The sequence below is a fragment of the Vipera berus genome, assembly GCF_964194415.1.
Source record: "Vipera berus genome assembly, chromosome: 3".
NCBI lineage: Eukaryota > Metazoa > Chordata > Lepidosauria > Squamata > Viperidae > Vipera > Vipera berus.
The window spans coordinates 110994758-111016517 of record NC_138204.1 but is presented as its reverse complement, the minus strand read 5'-3'; the positions used below and the strand labels follow the sequence as shown (position 1 = coordinate 111016517).

The 21760-nt window shown below is 40.2% G+C and overlaps 1 protein-coding gene across 1 annotated transcript; it reads right to left on the bottom strand.

Annotated features, from left to right (window-relative positions):
• Positions 1-5627: 5627 nt before the first annotated feature.
• Positions 5628-20533, bottom strand: LOC308666635 (centrosome-associated protein 350-like; the record flags this gene model as incomplete). The annotated part of the gene is made up of 5 exons (XM_081325528.1): positions 5628-5722; positions 10878-10999; positions 11817-12451; positions 20202-20315; positions 20524-20533. 5 exons carry the CDS (start codon positions 20531-20533, stop codon positions 5716-5718), a joined length of 888 nt encoding a protein of 295 aa, XP_081181654.1. The 3' UTR covers positions 5628-5715.
• Positions 20534-21760: the final 1227 nt, after the last annotated feature.

Here is a 21760-nt window from a genome sequence, read left to right as displayed (position 1 = left end):
CAAACTATCGCACCATTGCGCTCATTTCACATGCTAGTAAAGTTATGCTTAAAATTCTACAAGCTAGACTCCAGCAGTATGTGGATCGAGAACTACCAGAAGTACAGGCAGGATTTCGAAGAGGCAGAGGAACTAGAGATCAAATTGCTAACATACGCTGGATCATGGAGAAAGCTAGAGAGTTCCAGAAAAACATCTACTTCTGCTTCATTGACTATGCTAAAGCCTTTGATTGTGTGGATCATAACAAACTGTGGCAAGTCCTTAAAGAGATGGGCGTACCAGACCATCTTATTTGTCTCTTGAGAAACCTATATGCGGACCAAGAAGCAACAGTGAGAACTGGACACGGAACCACTGATTGGTTCAAAATTGGGAAAGGAGTCCGGCAAGGCTGTATACTGTCGCCTTGCCTATTTAACTTATATGCAGAGCACATCATGAGAAAGGCAGGGCTAGAGGAATCAAAAGTTGGAATTAAGATTGCCAGAAGAAACATCAACAACCTAAGATATGCAGATGATACCACTCTAATGGCAGAAAGTGAAGAGGAACTAAAGAGCCTCTTGTTGCGAGTGAAGAAGGAGAGTGCAAAACGTGGGTTGAAACTAAACATTAAGAAAACCAAGATCATGGCATCTGGCCCTCTCAATTCCTGGCAAATAGATGGGGAAGAAATGGAGGTAGTGACAGATTTTATTTTCCTGGGCTCCAAGATCACTGCAGATGGGGACTGTAGCCAAGAAATTAAAAGATGCTTGCTCCTCGGGAGGAAAGCAATGGCAAATCTAGACAGCACACTAAAAAGCAGAGACATCAACCTGTCAACAAAAGTGCGTATAGTCAAGGCTATGGTCTTCCCAGTTGCAATGTATGGCAGTGAAAGTTGGACCATAAGAAAGGCTGAGCGCCAAAGAATTGAAGCCTTTGAACTATGGTGCTGGAGAAGACTCCTGCGAGTCCCTTGGACTGCAAGGCGATCAAACCGGTCAGTCCTAGAGGAGATCAACCCTGACTGCTCTTTAGAAGGCCAGATCCTGAAGCTAAAACTCAAATACTTTGGCCACCTAATGAGAAGGAAGGACTCACTGGAGAAGAGCCTATTGCTGGGAAAGATTGAGGGCAAGAGAAGAAGGGGACGACAGAGAATGAGGTGGCTGGATGCAGTCACTGAAGCAGTAGGCGTGAGCTTAAATGGACTCCAGAAGATGGTAGAGGACAGGAAGGCCTGGAGGAACGTTGTCCATAGGGTCGCGATGGGTCGGACACGACTTCGCAACTAACAACAATACAACTGGTAGAATATGTACACACCGGTGGCTCAAACTATTTTAAGAAGAACTGTAAAGTCCATTGAGAAACAATTTCCTCAAGCACATAGTTTTGCTTTTGCATAATTTCCATTTGCTCTTGATACTTCATGCCTGAAAATTCAGGATCTGGAGTTTCCATAATTTTAGGGCTTGTAAGTGTATTAGGAATTTTGAAAAAAATGTCAATATCTGTTATCAAGGGAGCCCATTTGCAAAACTGCTCCTGTAAGGGGTGCAAGCAGCAAAAATAATCATCTCCCAGAAGTGAAAACTGATATTTGTCTTTCTTAAAAGTATTTGTCCAAACTGATTAATTTCAGCTGGGGAGAACATGAAGAGTCAGAGATGTACTAGGAATCCAGAACTCTCGCTCATTTTCAAGATCATCCTCCTCAAATTACTTCATTTGTAAATCTCACCATTCAAAATTCAAACAAACTCATTTTAACTCCAAACAGATGTCAACAGTTTGTAACTGTTCCATTCAAGACCAAATTGGGGTATTTCAAGTCCAAAATATTACATATTCAAAAATTTCTGCAAACTACTTTTTAGAAACTTATTCCCCAATTAGCTAGCATTTCTAGTTATGTATTATTTTTTAAAAACTCTGTATACTACCTCGAATCTTTTGATTTGACAACCCCATAAATTTAATGAATTGTTTACTAACTCAAAGCATTAAACCAATTGCTATATTTATAAATAATAAATTTATAAATATAACAATTGGTTTAAGAATACTTTGAGCTAGTTTTAATACACAAAAAGAGATATACCGTAGTTTCCGGCGTATAAGACTACTTTTTAACCCATGAAAATCTTCTCAAAAGTCAGGGGTCGTCTTATACGCCGGGTGCTGAAAATTTAGGGACACGGCTGGCTGGAAAACCTGGAGCGGATCTCCCATTTAGTCTGTGTAGGGAAAGCGGGACCAATTGGAGAAGAAGCTGCAGTCTGTGATTTTTTACAGGCTGGGGTCTGGGCGTTCTTTCCTTCTAAAGTTGAAGAGCAGCTGTAGTATATCCCAACTTGAAAGGCAGGTGGGGAAGGCAGTAGCCAGAGCAGCGGCTTAGCTCTAAGGACACATTTGACTCAGGAACTGGGCGGGATGGCTGGAAAACCTGGAGCGGATCTCCCATTTGGTCTTTTTTTAAAAAAATCCCATTTATATCCTGCCCTTCTCCGAAGACTCAGGGTGGCTTACAATTTAAAGGACAAATCAATGTGCTTAGCAATAGCCTTCATTCTGTGTATATGCCTGTTTATTAGGGCTTTCACCCCCCCCCCCAAGCAGCATTATTACAAAGTCAGCTTATTGCCCCCAATAATCTGGGTCCAAATTTTACCTACCTTGGAAGGATGGAAAGCTGAGTCAACCTTGAGCCTGGTGGGATGCAAACCTGCACTAATTGCAGGCAGCTGATGTTACTTAAGGCTCTGCGCAGGGAAAGCTTTAGAGTGAATTAGGAAAAGTGAAAAAGTGAATTAGGAAAATAGGGAACGTTGCTGGAATTGGGTATGTGTAGTTTAACGAAGAGAAGGGTGAGGGGTGACATGATAGCAGTGATCCAATATCTCAGGGGCTGCCACAAAGCAGAGGGAGCCAAGCTATTCTCCAAAGCACCTGAAAGCAGGACAAGAAGCAATGGATGGAAACTAGTCAAGGAGAGAAGCAACCTAGAACTAAGGAGAAACTTCCTGACAGTTAGAACAATTAACCAGTGGAACAACCTGCCTCCAGAAGTGGTGAATGCTCCAACACTGGAAGTTTTTAAGAAGAGACTGGACAGCCATTTGTCTGAAATGGTATAGGGTTTCCTGCCTTAGCAGGGGGTTGGACTAGATGACCTCCAAGGTCCCCTCCAACTTCTTCTTCTTCTTCTTCTTCTTCTTCTTCTTCTTCTTCTTCTTCTTCTTCTTCTTCTTCTTCTTCTTCTTCTTCTTCTTCTTCTTCTTCTTCTTCTAGTTTAATCCACTTGCAGTTTTATGTTTACATGTTTGATGACAAACAGCCTTATAAGTTTATAAGTGACAGTTTTCCTACTAAGCACCTGCATGTCATAAGCATTTGAATTAAAATTACCATATTAAAATCAAATCTGATGTTTTTTAATTTTTATTTGGTGTGCGTTGGAAGAGGGGTAGTCTTATACGGCGAGTATAGCCCAAACCCTATAATTTAACAGGAAATGTAGGGGGTCGTCTTATACGCCCAGTCGTCTTATACGCCGGAAAATATGGTAGGTTACTGAAAATACTATTCGCGATAAATACTAGCTATCAATACCTGAATTAAGTAAACCAAATAATCTTACCTGGTTGAATTTATACTTAATATAGTGATTATAAATTTTGTGTCTCACCTCTGATAATGTGCCTTTGATCTTGATGATTCTGAATAGCTATCAAATGTATGCAAATCATTATGTTTTGAGTCATTTGTCTCCTCTTTACCTGGTGGGGTATTTATTTTTATTTTATTTTTATTTATTACATTTATATACCGCCCTTTCCAGAAGGACTCAGGGCGGTTTACAGGGTGATTAAAACAAAAAATGCAAAAGTTAAAAACAATTAAAAAAATTATATCCGTCCCTGAACAAATAAAACCCCAGTTAAAATTAAAATTAAAATTCTCAGCCTGGGCCAGAGAGCTCGAAGAGCCAGGTCTTCAGGTCCCGGCGGAATGAACGGAGGTCGGGGGCAGTCCTAAGCTCCACTGGCAGCTGGTTCCAAAGGGCAGGCGCACCCACTGAGAAGGCCCTATCCCTGGGAGCCCCACAGTCACATTGAGGGAAGAATTCTGTGCCCCAGTTCTACAGTGAGTCCTGGCAGATGCCATTTACGGACTTCAGAGAAAAGTGCTCTCTGGTGATCCGCCATTCATTACCTTGTGGCCTCCAGGTTTTTATAAATTTATATTAATAATCTCTTATAATATCATGCCAAATATTTTAACTGCTTTTAAAATATAAAAATTCTGAATTTTATACCATTTCAGGAACTCTTCAAGATAAAAAAAAATACTGAATACTTTAATCTGGTAGAAAGCATGCACTAGTTTCTATTTCTTTAAGTGTGAGTTCTCATGCTCCAGAATCCTCAAAAAGGGCTTTATACTGGAATTTCATAATGCCATATTTATATAAATAGTATACAAACAGGCTTCCGTTTAACCACCACAATTGGGCCTGGAATCTCGGTGGTTGAGTGAAATGGTTATTAAATATGACCGCTTTGCTCAGCGACTGCAATTTCAGCTTTCTCAGTTGTGGTCATTAAAGGATGATTTCGGTTGTTAAGCAGAGCATCAGGGAGAGGGCTGCAGCCTCCAGGGCACGATAAGGCAGTGAGACGGCACAGGCCTCCCACCTTATGCAGGAGGTCTGGGCCCTCTCCTCACTCCATCAGCAAGAACAATCATGAGACCACTGTGTTCACTACCTATCCTTCTATCCCTCCATCGTCACAACTGATGAAGCTTCTTGGATGAGAAGTGAAATGTTTTCTTCTTCTTCCTCAAGGAGAAAGAAAAACACAGTCCAATTGCCTTTTGATAAAAGAACCTTCCAACCAACTATCACCTGGCTGACTGAGAATCTCCACAGGCGTTCGCTGTGTTCCCTACCATTCCCACTGGATTTGAGCTCCATTCCTCCAGCGTGCAGGAAGATTTCCTCTCCTTGCACAGAAAAGAGGAGAAATCCCTTGGTGCACTCGGGGAACTGACCGCAAATCCTACGTCCCCTCCGCCTGAAGTCTCCCCAGCCTGCTTCTCCCCTGGCTTTCTCGGGAAACCGACAAGAGAAGATTGCAAATGCTGATCACAGGATTGCCAGGCCCTTGGCAACCTATTGCCAACAGCCCAAAATGTGAACATGTGACCAAGGGCCGGGGGGGGGAGTGCAATGTTTTTGATGGCCAGAAGTGCTTTATGAGTCATAAGGCATCCATTCCAAGGCAGTCATTATTGTGGAATGGTCGTTAAAAAGCTGGCTGTAAGTCAAGGTCTACCTGTCGCAGTCCCAATTTAAAACATCCTAACAAAAATGTTGAAATACCAAAATTTTAAACCTGAGAATTCAGAATTTTCAGACAGCAATTTGTATCATTAAAGAATACTAGACTAAGAGTATTGAGACATTAGCTATTATACACTTATATATATATCTATATAACCACATATTATCCAATGAAAATAACTTTTCCCCTCTTATTTTATAACTTCATTACCCGTTTGAAAAATATATACCTGTGCTCAGGGGTAGACTTTTTGTCCATCGATGTACCACATCCTTGTGATGAGATGAACCCATCCTCATAAGAAGCAATACTATCTGGAGGGCTCATGGCAGGAAGTAAAGGTCGATGTGTTGATGATCCCTGCCCTGCATGTTCTTCAGATTCTGGCAGAAGGAGGAAAGTGAAAAATGAAATACAACCAATATTTCAGAAGAATTTCCATTTCAACAAAAAGATTAACATAGAGTATGCAAATAGGTAAAATGATCATGACCGAAAGACCAATCATACAAAACAACTCGGAAAATTCTAAACGCCTACACAAAGAACTAAAAAAGATTCTTTCTCTGGCAATGCAAAGAGGTGGAACATTTTAACAAATGATTGACTTCATTCCAAAAAAGTATAGCAGCCAACATTTCCAAAACAAATTAAAAATGTTGTACATATCGGCAGGTACTGATATCAGCAAAACTAGGCTCAGGTATTGCATATAGAACACAGGACTTCAACACATATTCATTTAATTGTTTACCTAACAAAAAATCAGAAATATCAAAAGATATGCATTTGCTCACCTTTTCCACACAACTGATAATTTTTTATAAAGATGTTGATGACACTATGTGGACATCCCTTGAGAAGTTCTTCCCATGGTTTTGGACCATTCCTAATCTGTGTGAAAATAGGTAAATAATTTTCTGCCTCCTTCTGAAATTCTTTTATGGGTTCATAAGCAGTTTTATCTGCAACACAGAACTCTTTTTCATTTAATGCCTCGGCAATCTTCAAGGATGGATTATTAGATTTTTCACCTTCTTCCTCAGAGAGAAAGCCAGTGCTGAGTAGACCTTCACTTAAGGAACTCCCACTATCATTCAGAACCGCAGGTTTGTTTTCAGGCCCAGCAGGGCATGTTTGCTTTTGAGACAGGTTTCCCAATATTCCTTCAGATGTATTATTGCCTGGAAGACCGAGAGCACCTGTGTGAGAACTAATAGTCTCTGGGAGCTTTTTAAACTCATTGAGATTTCCCATTCCAGGAAGGTTATCATCAAAAGTTTTGTGTGAATTGCAGGTTGCCAACATTTTCTGAAGCCTAGCTGAAAAGACATCATCTTCTCTCACAGGAGGGCTGCTGGCTTTTGCCCAGCAGGTCTCACCTTCATCTCTTTGCAACAAGTCACGTTCAGTATCCCATGCTGCTTCATAGTTAATGCCAGCCCCAGCTAATTTTTTGGCTTCACTTTCAATTCTGTTTGAAAGAGAGGCTGCAGTTGCCTTTAGGGCTTCAGTACGGTCTAATTTATGTTTATAATGATTAATGGTGGGTTGTACAGTTGTTGTTGTTGTTAGCTGCGAAGTCGTGTCCGACCCATCGCGACCCTATGGACAACATTCCTCCAGGCCTTCCTGTCCTCTACCATCTTCTGGAGTCCATTTAAGCTCACGCCTACTGCTTCAGTGACTCCATCCAGCCACCTCATTCTCTGTCGTCCCCTTCTTCTATTGCCCTCGATCTTTCCCAGCATTAGGCTCTTCTCCAGTGAGTCCTTCCTTCTCATTAGGTGGCCAAAGTATTTGAGTTTTAGCTTCAGGATCTGGCCTTCTAAAGAGCAGTCAGGATTGATCTCCTCTAGGACTGACCGGTTTGATCGCCTTGCAGTCCAAGGGACTCGCAGGAGTCTTCTCCAGCACCATAGTTCAAAGGCCTCAATTCTTTGGCGCTCAGCCTTTCTTATGGTCCAACTTTCACTGCCATACATTGCAACTGGGAAGACCATAGCCTTGACTATACGCACTTTTGTTGACAGGGTGATGTCTCTGCTTTTTAGTGTGCTGTCTAGATTTGCCATGGCTTTCCTCCCCAGGAGCAAGCGTCTTTTAATTTCTTGGCTACAGTCCCCATCTGCAGTGATCTTGGAGCCCAGGAAAATAAAATCTGTCACTACCTCCATTTCTTCCCCATCTATTTGCCAGGAATTGAGAGGGCCAGATGCCATGATCTTGGTTTTCTTAATGTTAAGTTTCAACCCAACTTTTGCACTCTCCTTCTTCACCCGCAACAAGAGGCTCTTTAGTTCTTCTTCACTTGTTGTACAGTACAGGGTTGTACAGTAGATGACATAAATGGCTGAGGAGTCAAAGACATGGATCCCATAGCTGTGTTATGGCTCCTCCTGCTTGATGTTACAGATTCAAAATCCTTTTGCAAGATACCCATGTTATCCAAAGATAAAAGCTGAGAGAAAAGAGCTCCATTCAAAACAGATTTTGAGCAAGGAACCTGTGCTACTGAATTCAGCTTCTCTGGATGAATCCTTAAAGGCTCCAGTGTATTATCCCTGTAAATAACCCATTGAATTGTCATCAGTTTACAGAAATAAAGTTTAGACATTTAATTATAAAATAGTCACCTGTACTAAGAATTGATGGTGGCCAAGGGTTTAAGTATTTTGGAGGAATGGCTTCAGTGAAGAGGGCAATGAAAATTATGTGGATTGTTGATCAGTTGTTCTTTTGGGGAGGAAGTTCCTTGATTTTTTAAAACTGGATTTGGTTTTTATTGACACTATTTCTCACTTATCTAAAAATGATGGGAAACTGAAATTTGGCACTATAGTTTAAGGTGTCTTTGGAAAAGAGTTTTGATACACACAAATAGCCCACCCCCACGTGTAAAGACTCTCAGATAGATTTGTGGATTATTGGGTTCTTGTTTTCCTCCAATTCTCTTCAGCATTCCTGTACAAGTAACTAAATACTCCATCCACCATCAAGACCACTAACAGCCCATACATGAATTTAACATTTAAATAAGGTTTAACAACAGTAGAGTATAAAAAGACCAAAAAATGATAAGACACCAGGCCCAGACAGGCTACCAGCAGAATTCTACAAATATTTACAAGATACATTAATTTTACCAATGCAAAAAGTGTGTAACGGGGTATTACTAAAAGCCAAATTACCAAATATGTGGATAGATGCCAATATTATGCTAATACCCAAAGAAGACTCAGACTTGACCCTGATAAAGAACTACAGACCAATATCTCTACTAAATCTGGATTATAAAATCTTTGCTTCAATAATAGCAGAAAGACTAAAGAGATTCTTGATTGAATTTATACATTCAGACCAAAATGAATTTTACCAGAGACAAATAATTTAAGAATGATTTTAGACACATTGGAGTATTATGAAATGCACCCAGGAAAACAAATGGCTTTGAGTTTTTTAGACAGATAGCCTTTGATAATGTCAATTGGCAATTATGGTTTAACAACTATATGGACTTTGGAGAAAATTTTATGAGTATAATCCAAACAATTTATCACAGACAAATGGCCAAAATAATTGTGAATGGGAATTTCACAGAGAGTGTTTCAACATTTAAAAAGGCACAAGACAAGGGTGTCCATTATCCCCATTATTATTTATCTTAAATCTGGAAGTGTTGAACAGGAATGTTGGACAGGATCCAGAAATCAAAGGAATGGAGATAAAAGATGAAAAGTACAAACTACAAGCATTTGCAGATGACTTGGTCTTTATATTGGACGATCTGTTAGAGACAAGTCCTAATATTAGCAAAGATTGAAGAATTTGGAGAATTAGCAGGACTGAAAATCAATAGAGAAAAGACTAAAGTTATAGTTTAAAACCTCACAGATAACCAAAAAAAACTATCAGAAAAAAACAGACCTTCAAGTACTTAAGAAAGTTAAATACCTGGAAATATATTTAACAGCAGGGTGTGCAACAATAAAAGAAGATAATTATGTAAAATTATTAAAACAAATAAAACTAGACTTGGAAAAATGGAAAAATCTACAACTATCAATCTTGGGAAGAATAGCGACTGTGAAAATGAACATTTACCAAAACTACTTTATTTCAAACATTACCGATAAAAATTGTCAAAAAAAATTTCGATGAATTAAATACATCGATATTGAAATTTATCTGGCAAGGGAAAAAAGCTAGAATCAGACTGAAAATGTTACAAGAAGCAAAAGAAAATGGACGGTTTGGGCTACCAGACTGGGTCTTGCAACCACACTAACATGGTTAAAAGAATTGAGCTAGCATGGTGGCCACATCTGCAAATGCAAATGAGATATGAGAAAGATGCAAAAATATATGGTTTTAACAAAGACCAGAAAGCGTTAGACCAGATGACAAATTGATTATTAAACTGTACAGCTTTCTGTTAAATTTAAAGATGGGTGATGAATAAGCTAAAGAAACAATGATAACTTGGGCAAAAAACTTGGGGCACAATGTAGAGTTGGAAAAAAGACAAAACTTTAAGAAGCTACAAAATAACAAGGGCAGCTACTTATAAAGAAAATTTATATAAAATGTTGTATATATGGCATTCACCACCTACAAGACTAGCAAAAATGTTTAAAAATATGTCTAGCAATATTTGGAAATGCAGACAAAATCTTGGTGGACATGCCCTAAAGCAGACATGTCAAACTTGCGACGTCACATGACGTTGCGCAATGTATTGGAGCTTTTTCTCCTTTGCCAGCAATGGGGTGGGAGCGGTTTTGGGATGACGCGTCTGGCCCACGGGCCGGCAGTTTGACACCCCTAATATTACATATATTAACAGCAGCGAGAATTACATTTGCTCAATACTGGAAAAAAGGAGAAGTACCATCTGTAGAAGGCATAATAAAGAGAATTTTGGACTGTGCAGAAATGGATAGGCTCACATTGAAAATGAAGGGGAAGCAAGATTCAGAATGCTTTCAAACATGGGAAAATTTTTATAAATGGTTAGAAAAATGGAATAAAGGGTAAGAATGGATATTGTATTACTTTTAATGTCAAACATACAAACCCAGATGTGTTGCTTACTAAATACTAAAGATTGTTACTGTAAAAATTAATAAAAGATACATAAAAATAGTTAACTAAAATCTGAAAAAACCCAGTATAGATAAACATCAAACATATTACCAGCCCCAAATTTGAATGTTTTAAAGTGAATCTGAATTCTTCATACAATATAATCTTGTACTATTCATTTGCATTCCTGCAGAATCTTGGTACAGATATAGCCTTGAATATACAGAAGAAATTATCCTTGTCTTGTAATGATCCATGAAGAAGCATTTGCTTTTCATGACATATTTAAGAATTTTATGAGCACTGAATTTTAATAAATATATTTTCAAAAGCTTTGGAAAAATATTTCAAAATTCTCAGCTGCTACAAAAGCTGTACAGCTAAATCATATGTAAAATCATATGTCTAGTGTGTACCACTTTCCTAGCCCTGAATGCCTTCTTACTTTCTTACCTTACAAGAGGATGAGGAGGCTCAGAGAGAGACATATCGCTACTGGATGATGCACTAACAGGACGCTCCTGAGCTTTGTTCTCTTTATCAGATTCTCCAGATGGTTGATATCCAGGTTTGGACTGGGAAGAAAAATTGACATGTTTTATACAATAAGGGCAAACTGAATCAATAATGTATTGGACTATGAACTACCGGTATATTATCCCATGACTTTCATGACTGAGGATTTGAACATGAATCTTTTCAATATAATTAAATAAAATAACAACTATATAATGACTCGAATAAATAGCCAAGGCTTATACTCCATGAGTATTACAGTTGTATAATCAAGGCTTCCAGCGACACGATGGTTTCTAAATGTGTTCAACTAAACATATCTAGAATGAATCTTCAGACACTTCCTTAATGTGGAAGGAGCAGGAGCAGCTAGGATTAACACATGTTGACGACCAGGAAAGAATACAGGGCCCTTATCTATTTTGTGCCTGTCTGCGTTTTTAAAAATGCTTTAATCTGGCTAATGTCTATTCACATCTTACGCTATGCTAAAAATTGTATATCATACTACAGTTGCAGACTACAAGAGCTGTTGCCAATTCTTATACATCTTGCTAATTCTATTCTTACTTACCCTGTTCCTGATTCCGTCTTTAGGCAACCGTGGAATTTAATAGATAACTCTGACTAGTCTCTTTTAGCTTGAATTACCTCAACAAGTTTAATAGTTTTAAGGGGATAAAACCTAAACCCTACCTAATGTGATATAACTCGCCTTCAGATCTCAAAAAAAGTACCCAGGCATTAATATCAAGGAAAGGGCAACAAATGAACGCAACAAATGAATAAATAACAGCTATTTCTGCTTATTGTATGCATTTTTTTAAAAGTAACATGGAAAACATACCGAAACTATTCCAACTCTTATCAAGATACCTGAACTTCTTGCACAGAGAGTGCTGGATTCTCCAGCAATGTTTGTTCCAAGAACAATTTAGAATAAGTTTCTTGTAACTGTTTAGTGACCGTTTCAGATGTTGACGTTGTCTTTGTTTTACTGGCAACAGCTTCTTTTTGTTTCTTGTAAAGTTCCTTGAGTCTTTTATTTTTTTGCTCTGTTGCCTCTTTTTGTGCTTTCTTTTCTTCACTTTGTCTCCTCTTCCTAGCCTCTCGCTGTCTGGCAATATACTGGCGCACTTCATCTGCATCATAGTGGCGTTTCTTTAAGATAAACTGAGTGTCTTCACTGATGGGAACTTTGTCTGATTTTTTTTTGCTTGGACTGTGACTTCTAGAAAAGGGAGATGCTTCTGATTCCTGATTCTGACATTCTTCATTCCTCTTCTCTGAATCCTGAACTACAGAATCCAGTTGCAGATCATCAAGAATCCCACGGATTTCTACTGGCAAGAAATCCTTATTTACACAATCATTTCCTAGTCCCCCATTGTGAGGAGCAACATCTTTTATCTTCAGGTTCTTTGCTCTTATTTTGCTCCATGAAAGCTCAGGACATTTTGTGAGGGGTTTTACATCCACGGGCACATTGCAGTCGGTTTCTTTTACTTGAGCTGAGGATAGTAGAGGGAAGCGGAGGGAGAAGATCAGAATTTAACATTGGCAAGTAACTAAGATTCAAATTAGCACATTCATCTCAATATCCACTATGTGGGACATTATTTGATGGGCATTATTTTTTAATCTATCTTATTTTACGAGATTTGAACACTTTATCCAGAAACTACATTCTTTAATACAGAAGGAAAAATTGCTTTTAAAAGGTTGGAATTAATGTTGGGTAATAAAATAATATGCAACTGCAATGTAATTTTTTTAACCATTATCTGAAAAAGAATATATAGAACTTTGGAAACTGGTAATGAGAGAATTAGTTATAGCTATAATTTTCATGTTCTCAGATTTTCAACTGGAACATCCACGAGAGTTTGCTATATTACAGAAATTATTTATAGCATAATCAGACTGTATATAGGCTCTACAATACAGCTTCTCTTACAAAATTACAATTTTGCAAAACTGGGTGTGATCAGCAATGGAATCATTTATTTTAGGAATAGAAAAAATACTTGACAACTGCCTTCGTCTAAAAATGATAAAAATTCTTACATTTTTTTCCTTGAAGATTCTTTTATTGGTAGCAAAATATTTCATGAAATATTGCTGGGTGTTCAAGCATGGTAAATCTTAAGTTTTATTTACATTTACCATTTTGTGTCTTTTTAAAAAGGAATGAATTAGTAATTGTACTTATTGTGTTGGCACCATCTAAACCAAGAAAAAAAAACATTTAACATTTCTTATTGAAAAACACACCACTACTCTATCTTTCAAGGCAAATACATGGATAGAAGTGGCAAGAAAAGGAAATGCACAGAATGACATCACCACCTGAAATTACTTGGCTAGTAGCACTCTTTTACTAGTCTCCCAGAGTTCCTTCTTCATGGGTTTCTATTGAACTAACGTTACCGACTTCCGGGGAAGCAGTGGTGGACGGAATGCGTCTCCACAGAGAGCAGAGCTGATGACCGTGGCAGAAAGAGAAGCCAGTGAATGGATCAGCTCCTCAAACCCCCCTCTAGAACAAGAGCTCCTTACAGTGGGCCCCATGAGGAGACCACAGAACAAGGCTTTATTAGCAAATGATAAAAGAGGAGATATGAGATGAACAGATTTTTGGCTGAAATTGTTTGCAAACCTTTGGCTGAAAGGTAATAACCTGCTGAAATTGTTTGTACTTGTCTTGATGAAGGGAGAAATATTTTCTTCTGTAACTTTTTTCCCCCTTCTCCCTTTTTTTGATTTTATTTTATTTGATTAAATTTATATGCCGCCCTTCTCCCTGAGGACTCAGGGCGCCTCACAACAATAAAAATTAAAAAACATAGAGTAAAAAATTTAAAAAAGAATTAAACAATAGATACAATAATTACGAGACAATTTAACCCAGTAAAAAGCCTAATTAAAAATCGTAGTCAGTCCAGACCCGCTTGTTGGAACAACCAGGTCTTCAGGTCACGGCATTTTTTTTGTTAGCATTATTTTTTTATCTTTGTATTTTAAATTTAATAATAACAATAATAATTTCTTGCATTCTTAAATTAAAGCTATCCTTGCCTTTAATCTTTGCTTACTTTGCTTAGTCTCTCTTTATATCCTTCAATGTGTTCTACAGAGAGTAATACTGAGAAAATCTACAGAACTCTTGCAGTGAAACTTAAGATCTTCACCTTAGCATAGGGTCATGTATCTGCAATGCTTGGTTAACATGACACATGCTATTAATATGTCATATTTGAGGAAACAGTAAGCAAGCATGAGGATAGTGAGAGAATATGACTGTAGTCCTCAGACACGTGGAAGCAGCTCTCATGTACATTATTTGAAAAGTATAACAAGCCAACTGTCAGAATCCATTTATATCATATTCATAAATGGAATGTTTCAAACATTATCCCATGGATTCTGCCATCTCCCGAAGAGAAGAGGATAGATGTGTATTGAACCGGCAATAGGCATTTCAAAGGAAAGGAGAAGCCTTTTGAACTGGGGAAACAAAAGGGGGGGCTAGCATCTGGCTTTTGTCACAGAAGACAGCAATAAACAAAAGGGTCCTAACTTCCTTTTTCCCACGAGATGGATGATACGAGAGGAAGGATGGGGGACTGACCAAATGGGGATTAACGGGGGTTAAACCGGGAACTCTTTATAAGGGTTTACTTCGTGGAAATATTAAGTCCTGTCTCGCCTCCTACAACCAAGCATGTCATAGTAAAGATTCCTTTTGGACTAAGATTTGGCTCCAAGAGTTTTGTCTTCCTAAGACATGGTTTGGGGTGGGTCCTGACATTAGACAGGACTTCCACTGAAAGTCAACCTGGGAAGAGGAACCTTACCGGGGGACTTTGCAAATAAATAGGATGTCTGACAATGAAGCAAGAAGGGAGGGAAGCCCCACGGAGAAGGAGCCTTCCTCCCAACCGAATTCCCAGAAACATTGGGAAGCTGAAGTGTCATATTCCTCCTGGGAGGAAACGGCGGAGCAGCACGAACGAAAACCCCGGTGGTCGATGGGCGTTGGAAGGAAAAGTGAGTGGGAAAAGGCTTCGAGAGAAGTGACCCTGAGACAGAGCGACCACCAACCGGAATGGAAACAAGAGATGGAGAACTCCCTGCACGCCAGTGAGGAAGAGTGGATTCTGGAAAAAGCTATTGACTTGATGAAAACAACCCTGAGCTCACTAAGGGAGGAGAGAGCTGGAAACCGCAACCGACACAACACCTGGGATCGCAACTGGAGGGGTAACGGAAGGGATCCAACACCTGAAACCCCAGGGCCGTCCAATGGAACAGGAGCCGCTGACTCAGCGGTACCCCCCCCAGACCCACAGACAGGGATCGAGATGAGGAGCGATACACTCTGCGGCGCAGACAACGATCCAGCCAAAGATTCCCACCCCTGGAAGCAAAATTCAAGGGGGAGCCATAACGACTGGGATTTTTCCTAACCCAAGTCCTCAGCTACATGGAAGAGTACGGACAGGACATCCCCAGTGACAAAACACGCATCCGAATTGTGCAATCTGCCCTGGACGGGACGGCTGCAGACTGGGTGGTGAACCTGCATGACTCCAACGCCCCAGAACTCAATGACTTCAACCGATTCATGTCATCCTTGAGGCGACGATTCGAGGACCCTTTGGCTGACCAGAAGGCCCGGGAGAGAATCAAGACGGTGAGGCAGGGCAGGAGAACAGTGGCCGAATATACCCAAGAATTCCGAGCCATCGCCAGCAAGCTGAACTGGCCAGAAGACATCCTCCTCAGCCATTTCAAAGACGGTCTAAACTACGACCTGTATGACGCTTGCCTGCCTCGGGGAGACCCCTACCATCTCGATGACTGGTATGTCCTGGCAGAGGAAGTGGAAATAGACCTATTGAAGAGACAACGCAGAGGAAAACCATGGGGCCGCCCGCCACTCGAGCAAACACGTGAGGGGGAAAACCCACAGGCCACGGCTAAAAAATCAAAGGGATGTTTCAATTGAGGGAGAGAGGGCCACCGTGCTGCAGAATGTCGTTCAAAAGCCCCTCCACACAAAACAGAGGCACCATCTTCCAAAAAGCTGGGGAAGTCTCAAGGCAACCCAAAAGAATCTTCCATGAAGGGGACAGAGGCTGTAGAGTCCACAATTCCTGCCAAAACCTGGGATTGGACTCCGGCCTACACTGCAGGGGCGGTGGACACCTCGGAAGACAGCTCAGAGGGAGAACCTTTGGTAAGTGGACCTCTTCCACCCATACTTAAGACAGTGACTATATTAGCTTCCTCTGCACCAAAAGCCAATGAAATAAAAGCTCTGATAGACTCTGGTTGCATCCGCTGCCTCATCAGCCGAATGCTGGTGGAGGAACTGAGCATCCCAGTGAGGAGGCTAAAACAACCAATCTCCTTCAGTCAATTAGACGGGTCTATAGCGGGGGGGGGACCAGCTAACCTAGCCACTCTACCACTCCACATGTCCCTGGGGTCCCATGAGGAAGACATAACGTTTATAGTGGCCCCAGGCATGGAATGCCCAATGATTTTAGGACTGGAATGGCTGAAGAAATGGAACCCCAGGATAAACTGGAGGACTGCAGAACTCAACTTCCCAAAAGGGGAACAGGAAAACGTAAAACCCCCAAACACCCCCCCCCAACCCAGAGGGAGGAAACAGCAGCAGTGGGGAAAGAGAAGGGGCTAACACAGATACCGGAGGAATACAGGGACCTGGCTGAGGTTTTCAGTGAGGAAAGAGCAGATGAGCTCCCCCCCACCGCCCCACAGACTGCACCATAGAATTCAAACCTGGGGCAAAACTCCCAAAACCCAGGATGTATGCCATGAGCCCAAGGGAAATGGCAGAAATGGAAAGATTCATAAAGAAAAACTTAGAAAGAGGATTTATTGAGCCCGCCAAACCCAAAGTAGCCGCCCCGGTTCTGTTCAGGGAGAAGAAGGATGGGTCTTTTCGCTTGTGCGTAGATTACCGAAACCTAATACAATTAGTGAATGTAATCTGTACCCCCTTCCCCTAATGAAGGATATGCTATCCCACCTATCGAAAGGAAAGATTTTTACCAAACTAGACCTGAGGGAAGCATACTACCGTATTAGGATTAAGGAAGGAGACGAATGGAAAACTGCATTCAACTGCCCAATGGGGTATCAATTTAAAGTATTGCCATTCGGACTGCAAGGGGCCCCCGCAGTCTTTATGCAATTAATTAATGATGTACTGAGAGAGCACCTATATAAGGGGGTCCTGGTTTACCTCGATGACATCCTTATCTTCACAGAAACCAAAGAGGAACATATCAAACTAGTCAGAGCAGTCCTGAAGAAATTGCGAGCTGCCCATTTATATGCTAAATTATCGAAGTGTGAATTCCATCAGGAAAAAATCGACTACCTGGGATATCGCATATACCCAGAGGGCATCGAAATGGACCCAGAGAAGGTCAGGGCAGTACTAGAGTGGGCACCCCCCCGCACACGAAAGCAATTACAAAGTTTCCTGGGGTTTGCAAATTTCTACCGCCAATTCATCCCCGCATTTGGACAAATAGCCATGCCCCTCACAAATTTGTTGAAAACGAAGGGGGGGTCACCCGTGAAACCCAGCCAGCCTCTAAAATGGTCAATGGAATGTCAAGCAGCATTTGAGAGGCTAAAGAGACTCTTTTCTGCGGAACCTGTACTTAAACACCCAGATCCCAACAAACCTTTTGTAATACAGGCAGATGCGAGCGACGTAGCAGTCGGAGCCGTATTACTACAGGAAAATGATGAGGGGCCGTTGCAACCTTGTGCATATACATCCAGGAAACTTACAGAAACTGAACAACGATGGCCAATATGGGAGAAGGAAGCATTCTCATTAAGGTGGTCATTATTAACTTGGCGTCAATTTTTGGAAGGAAATAAAATACCTTTCCAGGTCTGGACTGACCACAAAAATTTAGAAGCACTAAAAACGCCCAGGAAGCTCACTCCTAAGCAAGCCCGCTGGTCCCAACACTTTCACCGATTCAATTTCACTCTCAAACACTTACCGGGGGGAAAGAACTTCCTGGCAGATGCATTATCCCGCATGCCCCAATATAACAGCACAAGAGTTACTGACTTTAAACCACTTGTACCGGAACAACAACTGGCAGCACCAGTCACCACCAGGGCACAAGAAAAAATGAAGCCGAAGGTAGATAGCCAAACTGGAATAGAATTCAGGAAATCTTTGGAAAGTGATGAATGGTTCCAGAAAAATAAACATGTGTGCACAATTAAAGATGGACTGCCATGGGTGGGGGAGAAGCTATATATACCGGCCACACACAGAATCAATTTCATGCAACTGTGCCATGATACAAAATCAGCAGGACACTTTGGCTTTGTAAAAACCTTACACTTAACTAAAAGGCAATTTTGGTGGCCATCTATGAAAAAGTACATAGAAAGCTATGTGGGTAGTTGTCAAATTTGCGCAATGGCCAAGAGGTTACAAGGGAAATCGCCAGGACTGTTACAACCAGTGGCGAATCCCTCAGCCCCATGGAAAGAAATAGCCATGGATTTTATTGTGGAACTACCAGAAAGCAACGGAAACACCGTTATCTGGACTGTTACTGATCTGTTCTCTAAGCAAGTCCATTTCATACCTTGCCCAAAAATTCCAACTGCAAAAGCATTAGCAAAACTTTTTGTACAACATATTTACAGATTGCATGGGGCACCACAACGCATCATATCTGACAGGGGGGGTGCAATTTACCTCAGCATTCTGGAAGGAATTTTTATCTCTGTTAGGAACTACCCAAGGACTGACATCTAGTCATCATCCTCAGGGTAACGGGCAAGCGGAAATGGCTAACTCTGTACTTGAGCAATATTTAAGATGTTATGTACATTTTCAGCAGAACAATTGGACAGACCTGCTGCCTTTCGCAGAAGTGGCATATAACAACGCAATTCACTCCAGCACAGGTTACACTCCTTTTCAAGTAGCCACAGGCCAGAGCTTCAACCCCATACCTGATCTAACTCCAAAAGAACCGGTAATTCCAGAACTAAAGGAATGGATTGCTCAGTTACAATACACCTGGCCTATTGTCAGAAAAGCATTAACAGAGGCTAGATTAGCACACAAGACACAGGCAGACAAGAAAAGAGCCGATCCCACACCGTTCAAGGTGGGAGAGATGGTATATCTGTCTACAAAATACCTTAAGTCTCTCCAACCCTGTAAAAAACTAGGACCAAAATACATTGGACCTTTTCCAATTAAAAGAATCATAAACCCAGTAACAGTTGAATTAGAACTACCTAAAAATCTTAGACAAATACACCCAATCTTTCACTGCAGTCTAATAAAGAGAGAACAACAACCTCCCCTACGAACAAAAATTCCACCACCACCACCTCCCATCATGGTGGAAGGAGAACAACATTTCGAGGTGAAGGAAATTCTGGATTCCAGGAAACATCATGGAACAACTCAATATCTAGTGGCTTGGAAACACCTCCCATCCTCAGAAAATGAATGGGTCAGCAAACACCACGTTAAAGCACCAAAGCTGCTTAAGAGATTTCATACAGAATATCCAAACAAACCGAGTTAACATTTACACATGTTTTTTTTCTTCTCTTTTCTTTTCTCCCCCTACAGATGGACACATCTTTTTTCTAAGGAGAGCGGACTGTTAGAATCCATTTATATCATATTCATAAATGGAATGTTTCAAACATTATCCCATGGATTCTGCCATCTCCCGAAGAGAAGAGGATAGATGTGTATTGAACCGGCAATAGGCATTTTTGAACTGGGGAAACAAAAGGGGGGGCTAGCATCTGGCTTTTGTCACGGAAGACAGCAATAAACAAAAGGGTCCTAACTTCCTTTTTCCCATGAGATGGATGATACGAGAGGAAGGATGGGGGACTGACCAAATGGGGATTAAGGGGGGTTAAACCGGGAACTCTTTATAAGGGTTTACTTCGTGGAAATATTAAGTCCTGTCTCGCCTCCTACAACCAAGCATGTCATAGTAAAGATTCCTTTTGGACTAAGATTTGGCTCCAAGAGTTATGTCTTCCTAAGACGTGGTTTGGGGCGGGTCCTGACACCAACGCTGATGATTGTCAGTCAGTCATGAATGAATGAATGAATGAATGAATGATAAAACTTGTATGCCACCTGACTGTCAATGACTCTTGGTAGCTCACAATATTTAAACAAAAAATTACAATAAAATGCACCTGATTTAAATTCAGGACTTGAGAGTTGGGCAATCTTCTGGGTTTTCCGCACTGGTTTGTGTCCTTTTTTCTCTTTTCTTTCAGTAGGTATCTTTATTGCAGGCAAATCCTCTTCTGAAAAATGTGTTGAAGAACCATTAGTGCATCAAGGAAACTCCCATCAAAACTACAGGAGGATATTATAGCAACTATTATTAATTTTCAAATCAGAACTCATTGAAACAAGGTATGAATTAAGTTAAAGAATTTTTTTCTTTATATATATAGGAATTCTGAGAAACAGGGCTTCAAAGTATTAATTACAGGCTCATGGGTTAAGCACTGCTTTTCATGTAAATACTCACAAAATTACTCTGGCTATTTACCTGCCAATTGGAATTCTAAATCTCGACATAACTCTCTACTGAGGTTCAGAAATTCCTCTTCACACCATACCTTTCCATCAGGAGTACGAATTTTGGCTTCTGATGGATTGAAACCTAAAAGAACAATACATTTAACTTTATCAGATTAAAATACTCATGACGTTCTATTGAGGAAGTTAGTTTTATCTTGCGCATCTGATATATTGGTTATCAAATACAAAGCTATTTAGATTTCAAGTCTCTACTACCTGAAAGTAGCTGAGAAGTTTCTGTCTAAAAACATTCAATATTAAAAACAAAGATAAAAAACAAAATGAAGTATAAATTCCCAATCCTTATGCACACAATTAACAAATCTTTACAAAACCATTAGAATACAACCACTATATTATACATCTGTGGTCCACTTGTAGCCAATTATTTGTTACCAGTTCCATGTTCAGCTACCAATTCCGGAAAAAGTTTTCTAGGTGAAGTAGTAGTACACATTAAAAAAACCTTGCATATAATTCAACAACAAATACTATTCACAAAGAGTTTGTCACAATATATTATTGACAAAAAAGAGGAGAAAATATATGATGTTAGACAACAGATTAAAGTTTGGAAGGTGGAAAAAAATTAAAAACTTTAATTTTGAAATAATGTTAGGTGGGTTTTTAATCAATCCCAAGAAGGGAACAGTGGAAATCTTAGCCTTTAATACACAACCCAGAGATTTTTCCCCATATATACATTTTCTTTAGAAACTATGTACCTTTATAGGAGGGAACCATTGGTGCTGTTGCCACTTTTCTGACTTTAGGAGTCACTATATTTTCAGGAGCTGCAACAGTTATAGGATGATCAGAATACGCAGGATCATGTCCTCTGGTAGTCAGTTCTTCTGGACACTCCCATTGCTTTCTAATTCGTTCTTTCAGTTTTTCCAGTTTATCATCATGCTGATGCTGCTTTAAAATATCTAATCTATGGGCACTTGAGGTACTGGCTGAAGAAGCAGAAGATTCTACCAATTGTAATTTTAGTTCATTTTGGATTAATGAACTTGGAGATATTTTTGTGTACTCATCGCCTTTGGATTCCTCACGTTTTTCTTCTTCTAATTTTGTAGGATTCACCACATCTGAACTTTGCAAAGCGTTAATTGCTGGATGGTCATTCAAATAGCGAACAACAGTTTCATCTGTAGAA